Consider the following 25,194-nt stretch of genomic DNA (forward strand, 5'->3'; position numbering starts at 1 on the left):
TAATATGTATTTATAATAAACTTACTACTAGGACCTATTTACAAACCATTAGCAGACTTTATTGAAATACTGTTGTTTAAAGCTTGTTTGGATAAATAACAGAAGGTTTAAACTAGATTCAGAGGAGGGGCTAAACTGAAATAATGACCTCTATGTGGTAGCAACTGAGATGAGTCCTACAAAGACAGTACCTGTGAAAGGAAAGTCGTCAGTCATGTTAATGTTTAAGACCACACACTTATAAATTACCACGTCTGTTAACACGAAGATTATGACTTAAAATAATATGAAATAATACATAAAATAAAAGCTCTGTAAATCAGGACTTATCTATATTAACAGGATATTCTGATCTTTCCTAAGAAATGGTGTGCCCTCACTTTAGTCCCGTTACTAGACTTGCACCCAGCTAGATGCAGTTTAGACAGAAACACCTGTTACAGCAGCCATGTATTTTCAGTTTTTATTATATCAGACACTACGTTAGAGTAAAGAAAGTTATCCGTTTCTATGCCTTATTTGCAGGAAATATGTTCCACTTGCACTTCTTAAGACAGCTCAGCAGTGCCTTCCAGGCCAAAGCATGTTACTGGCTGAAAGCAGCAATTGGAGGTATAGCTGGTTGGTTAATGACAGAAAAGAAGCTGTTGAAGGAGTGGGGCAGTTTCGCCCTCCAAGTGACCAAGGAAGTACAACACTGTCTGAAAGCATTGCTTTCTTACCCAATATTTAGTACCAGATGTTTTCTAATAAAGTGTTTACTATAGCTTTCTTTCAAAACTGTACTTTTGAGATCTGTATAACAGCCAACAACAGGTAAGAGTTAGACAATTACTTTGTTTGCTACAATCACTGGTTTGTCTACTTTCTCATTTTTGGCAATAGTATTGCTCTCCCTCCCACCACCAACCCTTTGCTTGTCCCCAGCTGGTCTCACCTAGGGTTGGGTAGATCTGATTGGTAGCTGCCCTGTCCCCCCCCCCTAAACACCACTCGCTGGGCCCCCAGCCACGCCCACCTGGGTAGGGGTGGATCCCATTGGTGTAGATCGGCTCAGAGGCTGGCTGCCCGTTGCTCTGGGGTGGGAGAGCACTGAACCCGTTCACCCCGATGGCCGTCGCTATGCTGGGCACAGCAGTGGCATTGATCCCCGGGGGGGTGCTGGTGCCTGAAACACAAAGACAAAGAGGAAGAGGGAGAGGGAGAGACAAAAAGAGGGAGAAGGAGAGGGAGAGAGGGAGGCAGAGCGAGAGAGGGGGAGAGGGAAAGGCAAAGACAGAGACAGAGAGAGGGAGAGACATAGACAGAGAGGGAGAGGGAGAGGGAGACAAACAGCAACAGAGTGTGAGGGAGAGACAACCATCACACACAGATTCCACTTCTCATATTTTTTAATACCCTCGCTAACACCCTTGTAGAATTGGCCCATAGTAAAAGCATAGCAAAATGTAACAAAGCATAGTGTAAGCACGGCAAAGCATAGGTAAGCAGTTTAAGAAGTAAGGAAAAAATATTTAAAAACATGTGAAACCATGGTAACCTATGATAAATGCATAACCATATGAAAACATGGGAGGAAAGTGCAAAATAAAATTCAAAATATTCCTGCTATTGAAATCATTAAAATAGAATCTGTAGAAACAATCCATCGATTAGACGATAGATTAGCCTGTTAGATTAAATGTTAGATAGCCTGATAGATTAGATGTTAAATTAGACCGTTAGATTAGACAGATTAGATGTTAGATTAGCCTGTTTCATTAGATGTTAGATTGGCCTCTTAGATTAGATGTTATATTATCTTGTTAGATTAGCCCGTTAGATTAGATAGATTAGATGTTAGATTAGCCTGTTACATTAGATGTTAGATTGGCCTGTTAGATTAGCTTGTTAGATAGCCTGTTATATTAGTTTGTTAGATTAGTTTGTTAGATTAGCCTGTTAGACTAGCATGTTAGATGTTAGATTAGCCTGTTAGATTAGTCTGTTAGATTCACCTGTCAGATTCGCTTGTTAAATGTTAGATTAGATGTTATATTAGCTTGTTAGATTAGCCTGTTAGATTAGATGTTAGATTAGATAGAGTATATATTAGATTAGCCTGTTAGATTAGCCTGTTATATTAGATGTTAGATCGGCCTGTTAGATTAAATGTTATATTAGTTTGTTAGATTAGCCTGTTAGATACGACTGTTAGATTAGATGTTAGAGTAGCCTATTGGATAATGATATGAACAGATGTGGTATCAATGGAATAGACTCCAGTAAACCCTACTGGATATATCACATATTCATTTTAGTACTAATGCAATTAGACCATGTGCCCTACAGCACCGGCAGCAAAAGTTTATCTATAATTATATTTGAAATCTTTACATGTCATAAAAATTAAATGTGAGGGGCATATTAATAAAGATAAAGAGAATTGTGCATGATGTTTCCAGTCAGTCTGAATGCTTATCATAGCAATTACGCAAGCAATTACTCTGGTTGCAGAATTCTGTGTTAAGGTGTTTTCCCCTTCTATTTTATTTCACTTCTAGTTACTTGCTATATGTGTCTGTAATACAGGCTAGATCAGCCACAGTGTCTTTATAGAAGTGAGAGTCGCTGCCATCTCACCACTCGGAGCAAGACTCTTTTTGTTTTGCAGGCAAACCACAGCAGTGCTCCAGATGGGGCAGATGACTGAATCTGAAGAGAAGCTCCTGAACTCATAGTAAAAGCACCATAACACAGAAAATAAAGCACAATATTTGAGCAATAGCAATAAGAACCAAGCAGAACATGTGCAAGCATCATACAAAGGCAAGGGGTTAGTGAAAGCTAACCATGTAAATTACACTAGTGTTTTATACAGTAGTGTTGAATACAATGTATTGTATGCTACACTACGCAGTATAATGTAATGGGGCAGGGTTGGATTTCAGAGTTTTGTGGATAAAGTTTTTAACATGGGATTTGAGCGAGGGGCCGCACCTGAGGAGGGAGTCATGGGGGTCCCCACCAGGCCGTTGATGTTGAAAGCTGCCATTTGCTGCATCTGTGCGGCAGCAATCGCGGCCATGGGGCTCAGGTAGGACCCCTGTGCTGCTGCCATCAGTGCTGCCTGTTGCTGCATTAGCTGCTGAAGATGAGAACATAGAGAAACAGAGAGAGAGAGAGAGAGAGAGAGAGAGAGAGAGAGAGAGAGACTTTGACTTTTAAGATCCTTTATTAAATATTGCAATTAAAATCCATTAAATAACACAATTAAGATACTTGCTGGCTTCAGGGAAACCTCCCCAGGTAACAGCATAAAATCCTAAAAAACATCAAGTTCTCTTTTAAAAACAGATTTTAACCAAATAAAAGGATCATAAAATGTCAATAAAAACAAAAACCTTATATTAAAAAAATCTAAACAGTGCTTTTCTTATAAAAACAGATTAAACCCAAAGTATAATCACTGTAAAACAATAAAACCAAATAAAATTAAAACTAGAAGTTAAACAGCAGCTGTCCCTCCTCACTCAATGAGCACAAGGCGTCTCCCACATACCACCTCTCCTGAAAGCCCTCCAGGTTATTGACCATTTTAAAATAATTAAAATCCACCATTACCCGACTAACTACTAAAATACAAAAAAGTCTGACAACATCTGTTATTCCTGCCTCTAAAATTAAATTTTTCCATGATTTTAAAATGGCCAATTTTGCCTGCCGTAAAATAAATTCAATTAAAACACTCATATTCCTTGTTTTAAAACTATAGGGGAACCCAAAAATAAAAATCTCCTTGCAGAAAGTCATATCAATAATTTGTAGGAGCCCCTGCAGGAGGTGAAAGAATGACCCCAGCCTGACACAGTCACTGAACGTGTGGAAAACTGTCTCCTCCTCCCCACAGAAACAGCACTCAGCACTGATGCTGGGGTCCACTCTGTGGAGGAACCTGCCCGTAGACACAGCACAGTGCAGGATCCTCCATTGCAGGTCCCCTGCTCTATTGGTGAGGGGCTGTTTGTACAATACCCTCCATACCGGCTCACTCACTGGCTTTTCCATTTTGTGTCCACAGTCCCTCTTAGCTGTTTGGAATAGACCGTTTTAATGTGCAGCTCATCCAGGTTTTTCCCCTCTGCTAGGTGGAGAGCTATATTTTTAACTCTCTCCACTTTCCCTATTCTTGCTCCATCCCCGTCTTCCTCCTCACCTAAACCTGGGGATAAAAAAACTGTAGGGAAAAAGGGGTCCCCTCCCTGATCTGACCCCCCAGCTAGCCCCTCCCCCAAAGCCTCCTTGAGCTTTGAGGAGAGAAAGTTCTTCAGCTAATTTATCATTCTCTCAGCCAGCCTCTCCGAGTGTCAGCCCAGCAACTGGCCAGCTGAGCTGCTGAGATCCAACAGGGGTGGCCTAACTCAGTCAAATGAACCAGTCGGGTTACTCCGGCCTTAACAAAACTGGCAAGCAGCAGCCCCGACTGAAAAAACTGAATGGGAAAAAGGGGATTAAAGAATAGGAGCTCCTCTAATAAAGATTGACCCCACTGACCCCCCCCTCCCTCTCCACTCTTAATATTTGCCACATTTTAAAAATATTAACATAAAAAGAGGGGAGATCTGTCTTATCTAACCTGACAAAATCAATTAAAAACAAGTTCCGATCTAGTCCCATTCCTGCTACTCTTCTCAAAAAATAAAAGGCTATTTCTCTCCAGTGAGCACCTTCCTCAGCATACAGGAGCCTTTTCACTGCCTGCAGTCTGAAGGCTGCCACCCTGCTGGCAATGTTGACCAGACCTTTCCCCCCTTCATCAGTGGGGAGGTACAGAACTGCCGGCCTCAGCCAGTGTCTCTCGCTCCTGAAGAAATCCAGAACTATTTTCTGAATCTCCTCTACCATTCCCCGTGGAGGGTCCAGACATGCCAACTTGTGTCGTAACATGGAGGCCACCAAATTATAGATGACCAGGACCCACCCCTTGAATGACAGCTGAGCCAGCAGCCCTGCTAGCTGTGCAGCCGCCCCCTCACCTTATCCACCAGGCCCTCCCAGTTCCTCTGCATGAACATCTCTGTCCCAAAGAACACCCCCAGCACCTTAATCCCACTCTTGTCCCACTGCACGACCTGAGGCAGCCCCCCCCCCCCCCCCCCCCCCCCCCCCAACCACCTGACAGGAAGGTGTAGCATTTTGCCCAGTTTATACGTGCTGAAGATGCTCTCTGAAACACTGCCAAGCTCTGCTTCAGGGCCTGGACGTCCCCATCACTGCACACAAACACGTTCACATCATCAACGTAGGCTGATACTTTCACAGAGACAGGGATGGATGAGGCAGGCACCATCCATCCAGACAACCTGCCCCTCAGAAGATGCAACAGTGGCTCTATAGACAACGAGTATAGCATGCCAGACAGAGCAACCCTGTCTAATGCCCCCGCTCACTGAGAAAGGTTTGCTCAACCCATTACACTATGTAACACAATTTTTGTTCCTGGGTAGTAAGTGTTATTTCCTAATTGCTTATGCCTCAAAAGTATAGAAAATGGCTATTATTCCCCACAAACTTTGCTTTTGTGACCAGGACAGTGATATTTCAAAATATCACTATTTCCAGTGGGAAAATGGGCAAATGTGTGTCTTTTCGTTCACATAAAGTCAGAAAAAAACAACATATGAATCCAAATTAACATGTATTTATACTAAAGTAATACAAAGATGACTACAAAAGATTATACAATTATACAGTATAATTGTAAATCTCGAAAAACTACTCCTAAATCTTTTATAGTCATCTCTCAGTTCTTCTTCATGTAGTTCTCCTTTCTGTGGTGCACCCCCAGAACTTTAATGCCTGTTCTGTTCCATTCCAGCCCCTCAGGCAGGACAGCAGGGGTGCCCTCATCCCAGCTGCCCGACAGGAAGGTGTCACATTTTGCCCAGTTTACTCTGACAGACGATGCTCTCTGGAACTCATTTAGAGTCTACTGCAGTGCTTGGACATCAACTTCCCCACTCACAAATAGTCAAATCATCTGCGTAGGCAGACTCCTTCACTGTGGCAGAAGAGGGTGTGGAGGGCGAGGAGGGCACTATCCATCCAGCTAACCTGACCCTCAGCAGGTGCAGCAGGGGCTCTATAACCAGCGAATACAGCATACCAGACAGGGCGCATCCCTGCCTTATAACCCTGCACAATGGGAAGGGCTGACTCAGCCAATTGTTGATCTTTAAAATCCTAAAAATGTTGGAATATAAAAGCTGAATATAAGAGATAAAACCAGGACCGAACCCAAAGGCCTCCAGTGTTTTAAAAAGGTAGGTGTGATCGACTCTATTGAAAACCTTCTCTTGATCCAGGGGGACCATTCCCACATTAAAATCACAAATATCATTTACAAATAAAAAACTAGTTATCAAAAATAGAGTGACCCGGTATACAATATGTTTGATCCATATGTACCACAGTTCCAATAACTGTTATTAATCTATTAGCGATTGTTTTTGATCAAAGCTTTAAATCAGAACATAAAAGTGACACAGGTCTCAAATTCTTAAGCTGGCAAAGGTCTTCCTTCTTGACTCATCATGCACAACCCCTTCCACTCCGCTCGCCACTCCTCCTCATTCTCCAGATCAGAGTGCGTTTCCTGCAGAAACACCACCCCCGCCTGCTTCTGCTCTAAAATCTCTACTAGCTGTGCCCTCTTAAAGACTGTCTACAGCTGTTTAGATTAAAAGAAACAAAAATGCACTTTTCCATCATGGCTAAAAAAACCAACACAGACTAAAACAAGTAATAAAAGAAGTTGCATAAAACACAGCCATTTTTAGACATGAGATTTTGAACCACTGTTACAATCCTTCTTAATTTTCTGAGCAATTTTTTTAAATCTATAATGTTCTGGCTGATCAAATTCTTCTATTGTTGCTTTCCTTGTGATAATGTGAGCGGAGTGGAGAAATAACCTTAAATCAGGGAAAAAAAACTTTATTTCTACTCCCCTTTTCCTTTTTTTCTTTCATAAAATAATTTACTTACCAAGCATATATAATTTTTTCTTACTGACGGGTTGGCTATCAAGGATGTCTGAGATAAACGAGGAGTCAGAGAGCTCCTCCTCCATCTCTTCTGCGCTGTCCTCTCGCTCGCCCCTGAGAATCCGCTCCTCCAAAGCAACCTCTGACTCCTCGACACTGGTCTCTGCCACAGCCATCAATATTTCATGCGGCTGAGATTCAGCCAGCGGAGAGTCTTGCACCATGCCCGGCTCACCCTCCACTGTGTTCTCTACCTCTGCATTGGGAGGGTCCACTGACACCCCATCTGGAGCTTACAGTCTTCCTGTCAGCAACTGGATCGCCTCCTCCTCAGTCAGCACAGGCTAGCTCTGCGGTTGTGATGCAGGAGCCAACTCTTCCACCGAAAAACCCCAGGGTCAGGTAGACAACAGACACTGTGTCGGCGGGTGAGAGCCCCCAGCCCTCAGGAATGAAACCCCATAACGGGATCTCCAAACACACACCACTAACCTATGAACAAACAAACACATACACACCAAAAAGAACAACTAATAAACTATTAAAACTAACTAAATAACTAAATAAATAAAGTTTAAAATTTCCCGGTCCTACCGCACCAGCGTTCCATCTCTCTGCAAGCCCTTCCCACAATCCTCCACGAGAGAAAGAGAGAGAGAGAGAGAGAGAGAGAGAGAGAGAGAGAGAGAGAGAGAGAGAGAGAGAGAGACTGACTTTTAAAATCCCTTTCTTCTATAAAATAGAATACAAAATAAAAACTAAATAAAGCCACTCTTTAAAAAAGAAGCCAAAAAAAAACAATACACTGGTGCAAAAACACAAAACGATCCAACATTTCTCACTCCATTTAAAAAAAAAATCCAGTTCAATGGGATCTCAGTCTTTCAGAGTGTTTCTCACATGAGCAGAACAAGCTGCCCCTCCTCACCCACGGCACACCCCCCCTCCCCAGTGCACCAACGTCTATCAAAACTGTCCAGGTCATGCACCATTTTAAAACAGGCAAACTCCATCTTGATCCTGGAGACCATCAGGATCCTAAAAATACTAATAGGATTTATAAAACCAGTGGCTAAAACTTTATTTTTTGGGGGATTTTAAAATAGCAAATTTCACCTGACCAAGGACAAAGTTAATCAATGAGCACCCATCCCTCTGTGTAAAATTATACTTTACACTAAAAACAAAAACATTTTTAGTAAAAATAACCCCCAAGGAAGCCAGCAGGTTCTCTAAAAACAGAAAGAAGGGCTGCAGCCGAGGGCAATCCACAAACAGATGGAAAATGGTCTATTCCGCGGGACAGAAGGGGCACTGCACGCTGACCCCCAGCTCCACTTGGCTCAGATATCTATTTATGGCTATAATGCTATGCAGCACTCTCCACAGCAGGTCTCCGGAGGGCTTAGGCAAGGGAAGCTTATACAGCACCCTCCAGACAGGAACTTCATCAACAGGGACACCAAGGTGAGCCCTCCACTTACTGTCCACCAAGTCTTTCAACTTATTAAAATGTCTGGTTTTCACACAGATTTCATAAAGAGTCTTTTTCTCAATTGTGTGGAAAGCCACCTCAGTGACCTTCCTAAGTGACAGCAGCTTTCCATCCTCCTCCTCCTCCTCCTCCTCCACTGTCACTGAAGGGGAAACCAGCACTGCGAGGAACAGGAGTTCCTGCTCTGGAGCTACGTACTCTTCCAGAAACCTGCTCAGAAACTGGGAGAGTGCTGGACAGAGGGAGCCTGGAAATCACTCAGCACATTCTCCAGGAAACACTCTGATCTAATATTCAGTGCAGGGATTAAAACCCTGCTGGCTTTCCAACTAAAAAGGTTAAAATCAATCAAATGCCCCAGTTCAGTAAAACCGGCTTTAAGAAACAAAGTGGATAAAAAAGCAGAGCTAAAAACCTCACATTTAAAAATGGGGTTAAAAATCAGAGGCTCTTCAAAAACCCACTTTGTGCTTTGTGATTCTTCTGACCTTGTGATCTTTAAAAGTCTCCAAGCATTTAACAGATTCTTATAAAAACCCTCCAACCCTGCATACTAAAACAATCAGGAGATATTAAAAACAAATGTCTGTCAAAACCCAGCTTCCCTGCCTTCTGCAATAAACAAAATGCCAGATCTCTCCAGCTCAGCTATGGGGTGTACAACAGCCTCTGGACAGTCTGCAGCCTAAACACTGCCATCCTGCTAGGGATATCAATGAGACCCTGCCCTCCCTCTTCACAGGGAGAATACAAAGCCAGTGATGCCCGCTCCAAAAAAAAAAACTGTGCCAGGCATCTCTGTATCTCATTTAAGAAAACCAGGGGAGGATCCAGACAAACCAGCTTATGAAAAAGCATGGAGGTGACAAGATTGTTAATGATGAGGACCCTAACCCTGAAGAAGAGCTGAGAGAGGAGCCACTGCTAGCTCTGCAGCCTCACTTTCACTCTGTCCAGCATCCCATTCCAATTCTGCTGCATGAACTGTTCATTCCCAAAATAATTACATAAAAGTTTGACTCCAATTTTGTTCCAGCTTAAAACTGAAGACAGTAATGGAAGGAGGGGTACCCTCCCAGCTGCCAACAAGAAAAGCTTCACTTTTTGCCCAGTTTACTCATGCTGAGGTTGCCTTTTCATACATTCTAATGCATGACTCCAGCACAGCGACGTTTCGGTCAGTTGTGACAAACATGCTGAGATTGTCAGCATATGTGGAGAGCTTGATAGGAGTTGCATTGGGCGCAGCTGGTACTGCCAGTCCAGGCAGTTTCCTCCCCAGCTGGTGTAGCAGAGGGCATAGAGGGCACATTGTGATAAAGGAGTCTTATAATAGAAGTAAAAACTGATCAAATAAAATTAAACCAAAATCAACATTATAGACTTTGGATACATTAAAAGGATATCTTAATAAAAACAAATTATCAAAAATCGATCTCTCGGGCACACAGTACGATTGGTCTGTGTGCACCACTGATCCAATATTGGTCTTTAGGCGATTAGCGAGAGCCTTGGAAAGCAGTTTGTAATCGGAGCACAGCAAGGAGACAGGGCGCCAGTTCTTGATGTCACAAAGGTCTCCTTTCTTGGGTAGCAGTGTTATCACTGCCCTGCGGTAGCTCAGCGGCAGCTTCCCATCCCGAACACATTCCTGCAGGACCTGGTACAGATGCTCACCAACATTGCTCCAGAACTTTTTATAGAATTCTGCAGGCAGTCTGGGAGCCTTCCCTTTGGAGAGCTGCGCCACTGCCGCAGTGAGCTCTGGGAATGCCAGGGCTCACTGTACAGATCAGTATTGAAGTTCACTGCAACAAGCCTGAGCTCTGCAGGGCTGGAGACCCCTCTCCCCAGGGCAGCCTCAGACAGCACATTGTCTTGCACTCTGCTGTCTTTCTCTCCAGGCTGAAGAAGGCGGCTGTGGGGTGTCCATATAAATTCAGTAAAGCGGGCTCTGAGCAGAGAACCTGTGATGAGTCAAAGGGTTTTCGGTCTGTGATTCAGCCTCCCGACAGTAGATGGCATCAAACCAACTCGGGACTTCCCTTACCAAGATCTCGTGACCATGGCAAAAGTCATCTTTTGAGGGGCGGCACCTTGGTGAGGGGCGGAAGTACGAGTATGTAACTTCCAGCCACTGGAGTCAAGTGAAGGAGAAGGACACGTGTCGGTTGGGGATTGGTGTTCCACTGACTACAGAGGCGGGACATTACATACTAAAGGGAACGTACTACTGTGTTCGGGGTTGGTCCGAAAGTAAAGTAGGAGGAGTAACGGGTGGAGGGAGAGTCTGGTTTTGTGCAGCGGGATTTTTGAAACACTAACATTTCTTTTGTCTTTTTTTTGTTTATGTATGGTCACCACGAAGACAAATTAAAGACGAGTCATCACAGTTTGTTTTGGATTCCACCCCTGCACTCCTTCCCTCACACCATTTTGTTTTTCGTTTGTTATTTAATCCTTTTGTTGTGTATAGAAAATAAAAATAAATTATTTTATTTCTGTACACATAAATTACTGTCTGGACATTCCATTTAATACACTCTCGCCTCACACGTGGTGTCAGAAGTGAAAATGGATCCAGCTACAGTTTTGACAATGTTTAGGGAGCAGGAGGAGAAGCGAGAGGAGAGAGAGACACGGCACCTGGAACAGCTCGCCCAGTTCTTGGGACAGCTGGTAGAAAAACTATCAATATCAACATCAGAGAGAGCGGTTGCCCGGATGTTTGCAGTTCAGCCTAATCTTCAGAAGATGACCTCGGAAGATGATCCCGAGGCTTTCTTGATTACGTTTGAGAGAGTGGCAGAGGCTGCAGAGTGGCCTAGGGAACACTGGGCCATGAAATTGGCACCCTGCCTGACAGGGGAAGCTCAGGCAGCATATCGAGCCCTGACGGCCACGAATGCAGGGGACTATGTTAAAGTTAAAGAAGCCATTCTCTCACGCCTCGGGATCACGGAGGAAACATACCGGCGCCGTTTTCGGGAATACCAGCTGTCCAAGGGGATGCGGCCCCGGGTTGCGGGACAATATCTTTTAGATCAGTGCACCCGGTGGCTGCGGCCAGAAGAACATACACCCCAAGAACTGGTGCAGAAAATAGTTATAGAACAGTTTGCGTCTATACTACCGCCAGGGAATCGAGAGTGGATTAAGAGGAATAGACCTACCACTCTCGAGGATGCCCTCCTCCTGGCGGAGGCCTACGAAGACGCAAACGAAGGTGCCGGGTCAGACCCCACTCCTGCCCCTAAACTAACTCGGACCAACCAACCAATGAAGCCCAGAGGGGGTAACCGGACCTTCAGACCATGGAGGTCGAGGTTAGCCCCATCCTGGGCGAGAGAGAATCCCCCTAACCTGCCGGTCGCGGACTCGCAGGACAGATTAACTCCGTTGATGCCTCCTAACCAAGTGTGCTACCAATGTAATGAGCCTGGACACATTGCCAGGAATTGTCCAGTAATAAAGGTGGACCTGGCGACAAGATCCTGGTCAGCAGTAACAGGTAGGAACACTGGGGAATGTCGGGAGGGCCCTTATCAGTTAAGAGTACAGGTCGGGGGAAAGAGTACTTACGCATTTGCGGACTCTGGGTGTGCACAAACATTGATTCGGCAAGCTCTCTTGGATGGGGTAGCCTGGGAGCCACAGGGTAAAGTGGCTATCTCCTGTATTCATGGAGAAACTCGGGTTTATCCCACCACTAAAGTTAGACTTATTGTAGGTGATTATTCAGCTTGCGTTAAAGTGGCTGTAGCGCAATGTTTACCATACCCTGTTCTCCTGGGAAGAGACTGGCCGTTTTTTGATCGTATTTTAGGTCGGGAAATGGTCTTAGTTTCTACCAGGGGACAATTAAAGCAACAGGAGAAAACAATTGGCGAGATTTTTCCGTTGCAATCCGACCTGTTTAACCCTAAAATCCGCCCAAGAAAAACAAAAAGAGAGCGTCGGGTGGAAAAATATGAGGGAACTCTGAGACGACAAGGGGAGGGGTCTGACACAAAAGTAAACCAATCGCTGAAACGGCAAGGAAAGGGAGTAGGTATTCAGTGTAACCGGGGCTGCGAGGTTACTGAGGTGGAAGGTCATGTAATAAAAGACACTCCTCTCTGTGTACCTAACCATTGGGACCGAGATATTGACTTGGGATATGAACAACAAAATGATCCCACGTTACAGTATGCTTGGAAACGGGTTAGATATATCGAGGGGAAGGATATGCAGGAAGGACAACCGGTGGTATTTCCGCATTTTTCTGTATCTGGGCACTTATTATATAGAATAACCCGGGCTCCCGGGACGGGACAGCTCGTAAAACAGTTATTGGTTCCTAGGCCTTTTCAGTCAGAAATCATGAGATTGGCGCATGACATTCCATTTTCAGGTCATTTGGGAACTGAAAAGACTCAGGAACGAATTCTGGCCCGGTTTTTTTGGCCTGGGGTTTATGGTCTGGTGCGGAAGTATGTATCGGAGTGTCCTGAATGTCAATTAGCTGCCCCTAAGTCAGTTCGCCCCGCACCTCTGGTTCCACTTCCAATTATTGGGGTACCGTTTGAAAGGATTGGTGTAGATTTAGTAGGCCCTCTGGAGGGAACAGAGTCAGGATATCGGTATATTTTAGTAGTAGTGGACTACGCAACGAGATATCCAGAAGCTGTTCCCTTACGCTCTATGAATGCAATAGCTGTAGCGAATGAATTGGTAAAAATATTCTCTAGGGTGGGAATCCCGAAAGAAATTCTCACTGATCAGGGCACTAATTTTATGTCAGACTGTATTCAGCAACTATATAAATTATTGAAAATTCGTTCAATTAGAACCTCAGTTTTTCATCCACAAACGGATGGGCTTGTTGAACGATTTAATCAGACTTTGAAAAATATGTTGCGCCGCTTTGTAGATCAAGAAAAACGCAATTGGGCTAAACTGCTTCCCTACTTGCTCTTTGCAGTTCGCGAGGTACCACAATCCTCAACGGGGTTTTCCCCGTTTGAGCTCTTGTACGGTCGGCAGCCGCGGGGTATCTTGGATCTCATAAGAGAAGGCTGGGAAGAACAGTCAAAGGAGTCTAAAAATGTAGTAAAATACGTGTTGCAGTTACGCGATCGCTTAGAATTAGTCGGTCGATTGGCACATGACAATCTCAAAGCGGCACAGCAGAAGCAGCAACAAAGCTACAATAAAAATGCAAGAATTAGGAACTTTCGACCTGGAGACAAAGTGTTGTTATTGTTGCCCTCATCGGAATCTAAGTTGTTTGCTAAATGGCAGGGTCCTTTTCAGGTTATTCGAGCAATTGGTAAAGTCAATTATGAGATCCGACAGCCTGGGCGTCGGAAAGAAAGTCAAATTTATCATGTTAATCTCCTGAAACCGTGGAAAGAACGGGAAGTCCATTTTATATCTCCTGTACAGGAGGGAGAGGATTTTGGACCCTCAATTGAGTCAGAGTCAGCAATTGAGGTCCCGATGGGGGAACAATTAACTCCTGATCAGCGTGAAGAGGTAAGCAATCTAATTAAAATGTTCAGTGATGTGTTTTCTAACGTGCCTGGAAGAACGCATTTGATCGAACATGCTATTATCACTCCGCCAGGTCTAAGAGTTAGACAGAGACCGTATCGCATTCCAGAGAGTCGGAGAGATTCTGTTCGAAGGGAGGTGGAGTGTATGTTGAAACTTGGGGTAATTGAACCTTCCCGAAGTGAGTGGTGTAGCCCAATAGTACCAATAGACAAGCCAGATGGGTCACTACGATTATGTATCGATTTTAGGAGGGTGAATGCTATCTCCAAGTTTGATGCATATCCCATGCCTCGAGTAGATGAACTCTTAGACAAACTGGGGCAAGCTCGGTTTATTTCAACTCTGGATCTGACGAAAGGATATTGGCAAATTCCATTAACGAAAGCCTCTCGTGAGAAAACGGCATTTTCAACCCCAGAGGGTCTTTTTCAATTTTGTACTATGCCGTTCGGACTTCATGGAGCGCCTGCTACTTTTCAGAGACTAATGGACAGGGTTTTACAACCTCATCGAGAGTATGCAGCTGCGTATATCGATGATGTAGTCATTTATAGTTCTTCCTGGAGAGAACATTTGACTAGATTAGAAGCCGTCTTACAGTCTCTGAGGAGGGCGGGGCTCACAGCGAACATGGCAAAGTGCGCTATTGGAAAAGAAGAAACTAAATATTTAGGTTTCATAATGGGTAAGGGTAGAGTGAAACCGTTGGTTTCAAAAGTCCAGGCTTTGTTGGATTCACCGGTACCTACCACGAAAACCCAGGTGAGATCACTGTTAGGGTTGGCTGGTTATTACCGCCGCTTTATTCCACACTTTTCCACTATAGCCGCCCCTCTCACTGATCTCACTAAAAAGAACGCTCCAAATAAAATTAAGTGGAGTGCAGAGTGTCAGACAGCCTTTGAATATATTAAAACTAATTTGAGTCAGGCCCCAGCATTAATAAGCCCGGATTTCAGCCGAGAGTTCGTCCTGCAGACAGATGCATCGCAGACTGGTCTGGGGGCGGTTCTGTCCCAGGAGAGAGATGGTGTAGAACACCCGATACTATACATCAGTCGGAAGTTACTGCCCAGAGAACAGAGGTATTCGGTAGTGGAGAAAGAATGCCTGGCAGTGAAATGGGCAGTGGAATCTTTAAAATACTATCTTCTGGGACGACCCTTTGTACTCATCACAGATCACGCTTCTTTAAAGTGGTTAGACACGATGAAGGATTCAAACGCTAGGATTACGCGGTGGTACCTGGCGCTCCAACCCTTCGCCTTTCAAATAAGGTATCCTGCGGGTAAGTTACATCAAAATGCTGATTTTTTTTTTCCCGGGAGGGAGGTAAAAGGGAAGGGTTAGAGGTTTCCGAGTGTTCCTTCGGCTCCACTCTGAGGGGTGGGATATGTGATGAGTCAAAGGGGTTTCGGTCTGTGATTCAGCCTCCCGACAGTAGATGGCATCAAACCAACTCGGGACTTCCCTTACCAAGATCTCGTGACCATGGCAAAAGTCATCTTTTGAGGGGCGGCACCTTGGTGAGGGGCGGAAGTACGAGTATGTAAATTCCAGCCACTGGAGTCAAGTGAAGGAGAAGGACACGTGTCGGTTGGGGATTGGTGTTCCACTGACTACAGAGGCGGGACATTACATACTAAAGGGAACGTACTACTGTGTTCGGGGTTGGTCCGAAAGTAAAGTAGGAGGAGTAACGGGTGGAGGGAGAGTCTGGTTTTGTGCAGCGGGATTTTTGAAACACTAACATTTCTTTTGTCTTTTTTTTGTTTATGTATGGTCACCACGAAGACAAATTAAAGACGAGTCATCACAGTTTGTTTTGGATTCCACCCCTGCACTCCTTCCCTCACACCATTTTGTTTTTCGTTTGTTATTTAATCCTTTTGTTGTGTATAGAAAATAAAAATAAATTATTTTATTTCTGTACACATAAATTACTGTCTGGACATTCCATTTAATACACTCTCGCCTCACAAACCCTTCAGTGGCTTCTCACAGAACCCTTCACCTTCTTCTCCAGCAGGCTGCCCAGGAGCTGCCTCCTCTCCTGCAGGCCCCGCTACGCCCCCTCATCGCTCTCACTGGCCAGCTGGCTCTCAAACTCAACAATCTCTCTCTCCAGCTCACTGACCACTGCATCCACTGACCTGGTCACATTTTGTGTGTATTGTTGACAGAAAAGTTTTATTTGAATTTTCCCTATATCCCACCACTGTCTTAAACTACTAAAATTAGTTTTTTCATTTTGCCAATTTTTCCAAAACAATTTAAAATAATTAGTGAAGTTTTTGTCCTGTAGCAGATTGTTGTTAAAGTGCCAATATGATTTTGTATTTTATTTGGTTGGTAGTGAAACAATGATGGAAACAAAATCATGATCAGAAAAGCTACTGGGTGCTTTACTACTTTTAATGAATTTGTTAATATGCTGTTGTGGAGTATAGAACGTATCCAGTCATGCCCCTGACAGCTGATTTTGATTACACTTGACCCATGTATATTGTCTACTTGTGGGATGAAAAATCCTCCAAATGTCAACCAGGTCAAAAGTATTTAATACAGTGGCCAGCTCCCTGACAGATTGGGGATGGAGTTCACCGTGGTTTCTATCTTTATTAAAATCAGTAGTACAATTAAAATATCCCCCCACCATGAGGAAACTGTCCGTACTGCAACCCCCGAGTACCTGATTGAGCTTTTTAACAAATTAAGTATTCTTCTCCCCAACATTTGGTGCATAAATATTAATAAAATCAATAAAAATCCCAGCGTGTTTAATCTGTCGACCTTGAACAATCTCCTCCATAGATAAAATCTCTGCCCCAAATCCTGGAGAAAATAAAAGAGCAACCCCAGCACTAAAATTAAAACAGTGGCTTAAAATACAGTCGACCCTTCACTCAGACTGCCTCAGTGAGACTGATTTCTGCTGTCTGAGTGTGTCTCCTCCAATAAAATCACGTTTGAACGCTGTTTAAAAATCAAAAAATAGTGCTCTTTTTATTAAAATCCCTGTTTGAACCTTTTTTTTTGTTGAAACTCATTCATAGATGATTTTCTTAATATTAAATCTGGTCTGGGAAGAAGGATTTAATATCTACTCACCTCTTACCTTTTGTTCTTTCAAGAAAATCGCTGATCTCGTTCAGTGAATACAGTTTCCCCTCTGGCTGGCCGTGATATCAGAGGGATGCAAGGTATCGGAGAGCCCGTCCTCCCATCCATCCTCGTCGGATCCCGACGATCCATCCTCCTCCTCACCCGCACAATCTCCATCAGCCACCGGCACCTTCGCTACCGACCTCGCAGGCTGAGGAGTCTTGTTAGGGGATGGAACACCAATAGGGCCTACCTGAGCCCCGAGGCTATCCCCCCCAACACCGTTCCCTTCCAGCACCGGGTCCTCAGACACGAGAACCGTGGGTTGAGGCCTGCCTTTCTCCTGTCCTTCAGACCCGGCGCTCAGCTCCACCGTAGCGGAGGGTTGAGACCCTACACCGCTGTCATGAAAGACCATAAAGGGCCCCCACACAGACTCCTCCTCACCCGCCGCCGGGTCGACAGCAGCAGGAGATGTTCTTTTTTTAAGTTTTCTTTTTTTCACAACGGCAGTGTACACACCGTCCTTGTCTGTGTCGGTTCGGCTGCAGCCGCACTGGTATCCGGCTCCTCCGCTCTCTTCCTCTGGGGCGGCAGCTCCTCTACCTCCGCTCTCTGAACCACCCCGTCACCCCCACTACTACTTATCCCTGCTTCAGTTTGTAGCTTGGGGCAGGTCTGTTTAAGGAACCCCTGTTCCCCACAAGAAAAACATTTAAAAACCTCCATGCTGGCAAAAACAACATAATTAAAATGACCTTGATATTAAAATGCAAAACTTTTAAACTTTTATCTGGGTTACAAATACTTGTCTCCTAAAAGACATGACGTGTTTAATTTCAGGGTTTTTACATCCAACGGGAATCATTTTGATCGGTGACATTATTTTACCATATCTCGAAAGCTCTCTTTCGATCAATGAATTATTAATAAAAGGGGGAATATTTGACAATATTACTTTGGTAAGAGGCGTAGATAATGGTGTTACGGTTACCAAAGAATCATTCAACATAAATCCCTCTTCCACAATTTTGTTAACCAGATTTTCTTGGTTAAGGAAAATGACTATAGCGTTGTTCATCCGTGTGGCGGACTTTTCAAAACCTACCACCCGCCCCACGGCAAGCAGCACATCTGCTCCCCAAACCCACCGAAGTGGGAGCCCATCTTTGGGCACACACTGGCTAAAAACCTTTAAAAAGTATTAAGATAACAAAAATAACACAGCTCGCCGCTGCCGCTCTCGCACAACTTGCTACTGCCACTCTCTCACAGCTCGCCACTGCCGCTCTCACACAGCTCGCCACTACCGCTCGCCACTACCGCTCTCACAACCCACCGCTGCCGCTCTCACACAGCTCGCCGCTGCCGCTCTCGCACAACTCGCCACTGCCACTCTCTCACAGCTCGCCACTGCCGCTCTCACAACTCACCGCTGCCGCTCTCACACAGCTCGCCGCAGCCGCTCTCACACAGCTCGCAAACCCTGCTTCCAGCATCCCCTCCCACAATCCTCAGAGAGAGGGGGGGGGGGTCAGTCCGTGCGATCTGACACTGCGATCCATTTTGGTGGATCTCAACAGGCTCCGCGATCCACCAGTAAGCTGACCAATAATTATATAATAATATAATAGTGTCCAATATGTAAGATAGCAATAATAAAACAAAACAACCACAACAACAAAAGCGTAACAAACATCACATGCATTTGAATAAAATCATGTTCATTTTTTTATAGTCAACCTTTAGGAATTTCTAGTTGCACACATGCGCTTAAATTAAAATTTATGTTCACACAAGCATTATTTTAGTCTCATATGCAGAAACAGTCAGGATATTTTCATCTGTGCTACTGGACGACACAGAAGGCTCTCCCCATCAGCCGTAACAAAACTGTTGTATGCTTATATGTTCTGATTTGTCCCATGCAAATTGTTAACCTGCATGTCATATTAGTATCACTTTAGATTATAGGCTATAAATATATGTGTAATTACAATGTTACAACAATGTAACTGCCGATGGTTCTTGTTCTTACACTGTGTACTAATGTAATAACAAAATAACACCATGGTACAAGTCATTTCCGTGTAATTATACACTTATTCAACCTATAGTTACCATATGAGAGCAGGAAACATGCACAGTTACCCAGTTATTACCATGTATTCCCTGTGATTCCATGTATTCGTGGCTCAATGTTATCAATATTCTATTCTGCTGTTACTTAGCTTAAACATGTCCTTATATTGCAGTTGAGCTTATTTTGTAATATGTAAAATTATGTATTGTTGTGTTTATGCAGAGCTGTAATATCACAGTCATACACCCCTCTGTTGCAGGAAACAGAGTAGACAGAAAGCTTTCAAGGAAGCAGGAAACTTGTGATAACATAACATGCTAAGTTTCTGCTGAAGCAGAGTGCTCAGAAGGCTAAAACATAAATACAATTTACAAGTTATACTTTTTCACAAAGCTTTAACACAGACAGGAGATGTAGCTTAGCTTCTGATGCCTTCATTAGACAGTGAAAAGTCCAGTCAAGTGTATCTGATGCCTTCATTAGTGATATAATACAGTGAAAAGGCCAGTCAAGTGTATGTGATGCCTTCATTAATGATGAAATACAGTGAAAAGGCCAGTCAAGTGTATGTGGTGCCTTCATTAATGATGAAATACAGTGAAAAGGCCAGTCAAGTGTATGTGATGCCTTCATTAATGATGAAATACAGTGAAAAGGCCAGTCAAGTATATGTGATGCCTTCATTAATGATGCAATACAGTGAAAAGGTCAGTCGAGTGTATCTGATACTTTCATCAATGATGAAATACAGTAAGAAAGGTCAGTTAAGTGTATCTGATGCTTTCATCAGTGATGAAATACAGTGAAAAAGGCCAGTCAAGAGTGTCTGATACCTTCATCAATGATGAAATGCAGTGAAAAGGCCAGTGAAGTGTCCCACAATATATGTCCTTAATTGAGGGGATGGTCTTTTGCAAGCTGTTCTAATTTACTGTTTTGGTCAGTTTTCAATTTCAGCTTCTTATAGCTTTTTGTTTTTTGTTCTAAATGAATGCTGATACATTTGGGAACGCAGATACTGGTCACAATGATGGCCTAACAGATTGCAACACATTGCTGTCAACAGGAGCAAGTATGGTCTGGATTCAGGTTTACTAATAATACATGCCTCTAGTGTTGTGTACTACTAAACAAGTCTATGTACAAATACAAGTGCTTCTCAGATAGCTGGTGTCTCTTAGTGGACACTTGAGGTAATAAAAATGCCTATATAATATAAACCAGTACACGCACACACGAGGGTCCTTATAACTGCATAATAATAACGCCTGAACGGTTAAAAATATTTGTATAAAATCGAGTGTTTATAGGGTTATAGCTACATGCAGTCAGAAACGTCTATAATGGTCTAGAAGTCTATGATGCTTGTGTGGTGAAGACTGATGCAACATAAAGGCAGTTATTGTGTTTGCCATGTAGAGTGTGACAGACAGACCTACAGACACAATCACATTTTTTGCAAAAGCATCCTAAATATGTACAATGACATTGTTCAATATGTGGCCTCTACTAACTAAGCCACACAAACCAACATCCCAGCACACACACCTGACGTACCGTCTGAGAGTAAGCTCCATAGGCCCCGAACTGGATGGTCATGGGGCTGAAGATTCCCAACTGCCCGGCCATCTGGTGCATTCTCCTCAGTGTGCGCTCCTTGTCACTGTCCGCAAACTTTACCACCAGGCTCGACGAGGCCCCCTTCAACACAGGACCACAAGACAGATCTATATATATATACAGAACCAACTGACTGTCTCCTTCATTCCACATTTACAGTACAAGATTGCGAAAGTAAGGTACCAGCCTTGACATTCACCACTGGAGAAACATTTGAAGTAAATTGACAGGGGGACGTCTACATATGTGGGAATATCGACAAGAGTAGAAGTGAACTGACCAAGGTTAAAAACTAAGTCCCAATGTTCTGCTTAAGATCTGTTCAGCATTGCTGTATCTCTACCAACACTTAGCAACAAGCCTGAAAAGTCACCTTAAACTGTTTACAGATACTGTACTTATTGTTCTTTTGTAATCCATATTGCAATATGGATTCTTTGTTAGTTTCTTATTAATAATTGACCTAGGGTGTGGCTTGGTATCATGGAAAAACAGATCACCTTGATCATGAAGAAACAAGAAGTGAAAAATGTGTGGAATATTGTGATAAAAAGTGTGGAAGATTGTGATAAAAAAAAAAAAAAAAAAAAACTGATACTCTTGTACTTTAGAATGTCCTTCCAAAGCCTCATCGCAATGGGATAAGCACTACTAAGGTGATATGTAAGGTGATATGTGGACTAACAGGCTCCTCCACTATAAGTATGCTCAGGGGAGTGATGATCTCATTTTCTGCTGTTTCTGTTGGTTAGGTATTTTTGATTTCTGTACAGTTGTTTTATTTTAAAGTGAATCTTCATTTGTAGACTATTATTAATAGACCTTGTATAGCAATAGATTGGTCCTGCATTAGTTTGCTAATGATTCCTTGTGGCTGGTCTAAGCTTTTGATTGGTTCCAAACTGCTTTTCTCCTGGCTGCTCAGAGGGGTGGGACAGCACCCCTCAGGCTCAAATCAGCAGGAGTGTAACAGGCTATGATTTAAAAGGGAATGTCTGCCGCTTGTCAGGAAGCGATGCACTGCACAATCCCATGTCTGTCAGGCTTGATGACAAGCATTTTGGACGCAAATCTCAGCCAGCCTCCCCCTCCCCTGTGCGGCTGGCATTTAGATCACATTCAATTTCCTTTTTCAATAATAGCCCACAAATTGCGGCAGCCGAAGGCAAACTGTATTCAGCACAGCAAGCAAGCTCTCCCTGACCTTTCCATTTCCCCAGCCCAAGGAGGGACCCTGCTGGGAGATGTAGTTGAACATAGAGATTGGTAACGTTGCAGTTACAGGGCACATATTAAATATGACAAGCCTCACTGTGGCAAAGTGCACGGCCCTGTGTGTATTTTGTGTTGTATGTTGCGTGTTAATGTTGGTGTATAATCATTGGTACACGGGATATGAAAGGGTCTGTGTAACTTGAGTGTTTAAAATGTATATTTGTATTTAGGCACGAGGATTGCACAGCACTTCACGTGCAAGTAAAAAGTAATAATATGTGAGCAAGGGGAATTGCACATTATTAATTCACATGCAGTTGTACCGCGACTCCAATTGAATGATTGATTAGCAATCGAGTCTCGGTACAGCTGCATAAAAGCAGCATGTTTTCACTCACTCTGGTTTGTGTGTTCGGTGAGTGGACAACAGGGGTGGAGACGGAGGTAATAATAATAAAATAATAACATAAAGTAAAATATCAGCTCACCGTGTGTTTAGTGTTAGTCAGTTTTGTTTGTCTATTTATTTTGGCTACCATTGCCGTGTCCTGTGTTTTTTTTTTGTTACAAACTTTTTATTTACTGTTCTGTTAATTCATTAAATGCTGAGTGCAAGCAAGCGCTCAGCTTCCCCAGCTTCTCTGTTGTTTATTTCCTGGTTGGCTTTTTTTTGGCCTGATGTCCCCCACTCCAGCCATCTTTGTGACATGTGGTGTCATCGTGGGATTACCAGTGCCTCCTAGACGCAGACGAGAGCAGGAACCGCAGTTTCTTGTTTAAAAAGACCAAAAACAAAAAAAAACAAAAATAAAACAAAACAAAAAAAAATGTCAGAAGACACCACCAGATTGAAAGACTGGATCCAGGACAATGAAGGGCTGGAGGTCCATTCTATGCCCATAGCCATCCGGGTCCTGTGGCTGATGGTCAGGGAGCGATGGGAGGTGCACGAGAGGAAACACACCCCAAACTCCCAGGAAGAAGGGGTGGAGTATGTCCTCTGCTACCTGGAGGCAGCTATAAATAGAACAGCAACCCAGGTAGCAGGGTCTCCAACGCCCGGGGCAGGGGGATGGAGGATTAGGAGAGTCCAGCGCCGAGAAGGGGGGACCGCGGGAATCCAAAGCTCGAGAGAGAGCTGTTCCCACTTCCACCAGCAGAGGGTGATTGTCTGCTTGTATCACTTCCCATACCATCACCACCTGAAGGAGAGGAGCAGATGCTTCCTCTGCCTCCATCACCCCCCTGCAATAAAGGTAGACTTTATGTCACTCCCACCTCCACCGCCAGGAGACTAATCACCGCTCCCACCTCTAATGCCAGAAGACTATACGCCGCTCCCACTTCCATCGCCAGGAGACTACATGCATCCGCCACCTCCACCAGCAGAGGGTGAATGCCTGCTGGGTCCCTGTCCACCAGCAGAGGGTGAATGCCTGCTGTGTCCCTGTCCACCAGCAGAGGGTGAATACCTGCTGGGTCCCCATCCACCAGCAGAGGATGAATGCCTGCTGGTATCACTTCCCCCACCATCACCAGGAGAGGAGCTGGAGCTTCCTCTGCCTCCATCATCATCAGGGGGAGAAGAGCAGGAGCTGCCTCTCCCTGCACCAGAAAGACCATGAATAGATGCTGGCGGTCCTCAGCAGCCTTTGCATAGGCTGCTGAAGGAAGCAAGGGGAAGAACCGCCCGGCCGCAGTGGCCGAGAAGAGGGCCAACATCCACACACCAGCTTGTCCTGACTCTATGCCTTGCTTCGCCCAAGGATGCCTGCCTCGCTTCAGACAAGGATGCCTGCCTCGTTTCACCCAAGGATGCCTGCCTCACTTCACCCATGGATGCCTGCCTCGTTTCGCCCAACGATGCCTGCCTCACTTCGCCCAAGGCTGCCTGCCTGGCATTGCCCAAGGATGCCTGTCTGGCATCGCCTGAGGTTGCCTGCTGCTCCGCATCGCCTGGGGTTGCCTGTTGCTCTGCATCGTCTGGGGTTGCCAGCCGTTCCGCATCGCCTGGGATTGCCAGCCGCTCCGCATTGAATGGGGTTGCCAGCCGTTCCGCATCTCTTAGAGTCTCTGGAACTGCTTTGCCAGGGGTTGCAGTCAGCTCTGCATGGCCGCAGTGGTCAGTGTGGCCGGAGCCCCACCAGAGGGAGCAGCCGGCTATGAAAAAGGGGGGATAGGTCAGGAGACCACCTTTCCCCACAGCAGTTTCGCTGCCGGAGATCTTGGGGGAGGACTGGAGACCATCAACCCCAGCAGCTTTTCCGCTGCTGGACTTGTCCCGGCTGAAGAAGTCAGTCTGGGAGTTGTCAGCATGTCTGCCGACAGTTGCACCATTGGCAGCATTTTCGCTGTTAGTGGTACAGTGGGAGGAGAGATTCGCCCCACTGTCAGCACGTCTGCTGACAGTACGGCCAGTAGCAGCCTGGCTACTGGCAACATTGCCGCCCATCAACCCCTTAAAGTCTCTGTTCTTGGCCCAGGACTTTGAACAAGACTTTTGGGATTTTAAGGGGGGAGGTGGCCATTGAGGCCATGTGTGCTTTGCACAAGGGGGGTATATGTGGCAAAGTGCCTGCCCCTGTGTGTATTTTGTGTTGTATGTGGTGTGTTAATGTTGGTGTATAGTCACTGGTACATGGGATATAAATGGGTCTGTGGAACACAAGTTGTTTAAAATGTATATTTGTATTTAGGCATAAGGATTGCACAGCACTTCATGTGCAAGTAAAAAGTAATAATAAGTGAGCACGGGGAATTGCACTTTATTAATTCACATGCAGTTGTACCGCGACTCCAATTGAATGATTGATTAGCTATCGAGTCTCGGTACAGCTGCATAAAAGCAGCATGTTTTCACTCACTCGGGTTTGGGTGTTCGGTGAGTGGAGAACGGGGGTGGAGACGGGGGTAATAATAATAATAATAATAATAATAATAGTTTAAAAATATCAGCTCACCGTGTTTGTTTAGTGTTAATTTGTTTTGTTTCATCTCTTTGTTTTGGCAAATTTGCCATGTGCTGTTTTTGTTACAACCTTTTTATTTACTGTCTATTCATTCATTAAATGCTGAGCGCAAGCAAGAGCTCAGCTTCCCTAAAACTCTACCTC

General features: G+C 44.4%; 1 protein-coding gene across 1 annotated transcript in view; it reads right to left on the reverse strand.

Annotated features, from left to right (window-relative positions):
- The window catches only part of LOC121294272 (CUGBP Elav-like family member 4), a 324,915-nt gene that overhangs the window by 35,355 nt on the left and 264,366 nt on the right, over window positions 1–25,194 (reverse strand). The window contains exons 6-8 of the mRNA XM_041217837.1: window positions 20,804–20,947; window positions 2,980–3,127; window positions 1,019–1,168 (exon numbers count right to left, since the gene is read on the reverse strand). Coding sequence (XP_041073771.1) covers window positions 1,019–1,168; window positions 2,980–3,127; window positions 20,804–20,947 — 442 coding nt within the window. The remainder of the gene's footprint in view (window positions 1–1,018; window positions 1,169–2,979; window positions 3,128–20,803; window positions 20,948–25,194) is intronic.

The sequence above is a fragment of the Polyodon spathula genome, chromosome 19 (genome assembly GCF_017654505.1).
Source record: "Polyodon spathula isolate WHYD16114869_AA chromosome 19, ASM1765450v1, whole genome shotgun sequence".
Taxonomy (NCBI): Eukaryota; Metazoa; Chordata; class Actinopteri; order Acipenseriformes; family Polyodontidae; genus Polyodon; species Polyodon spathula.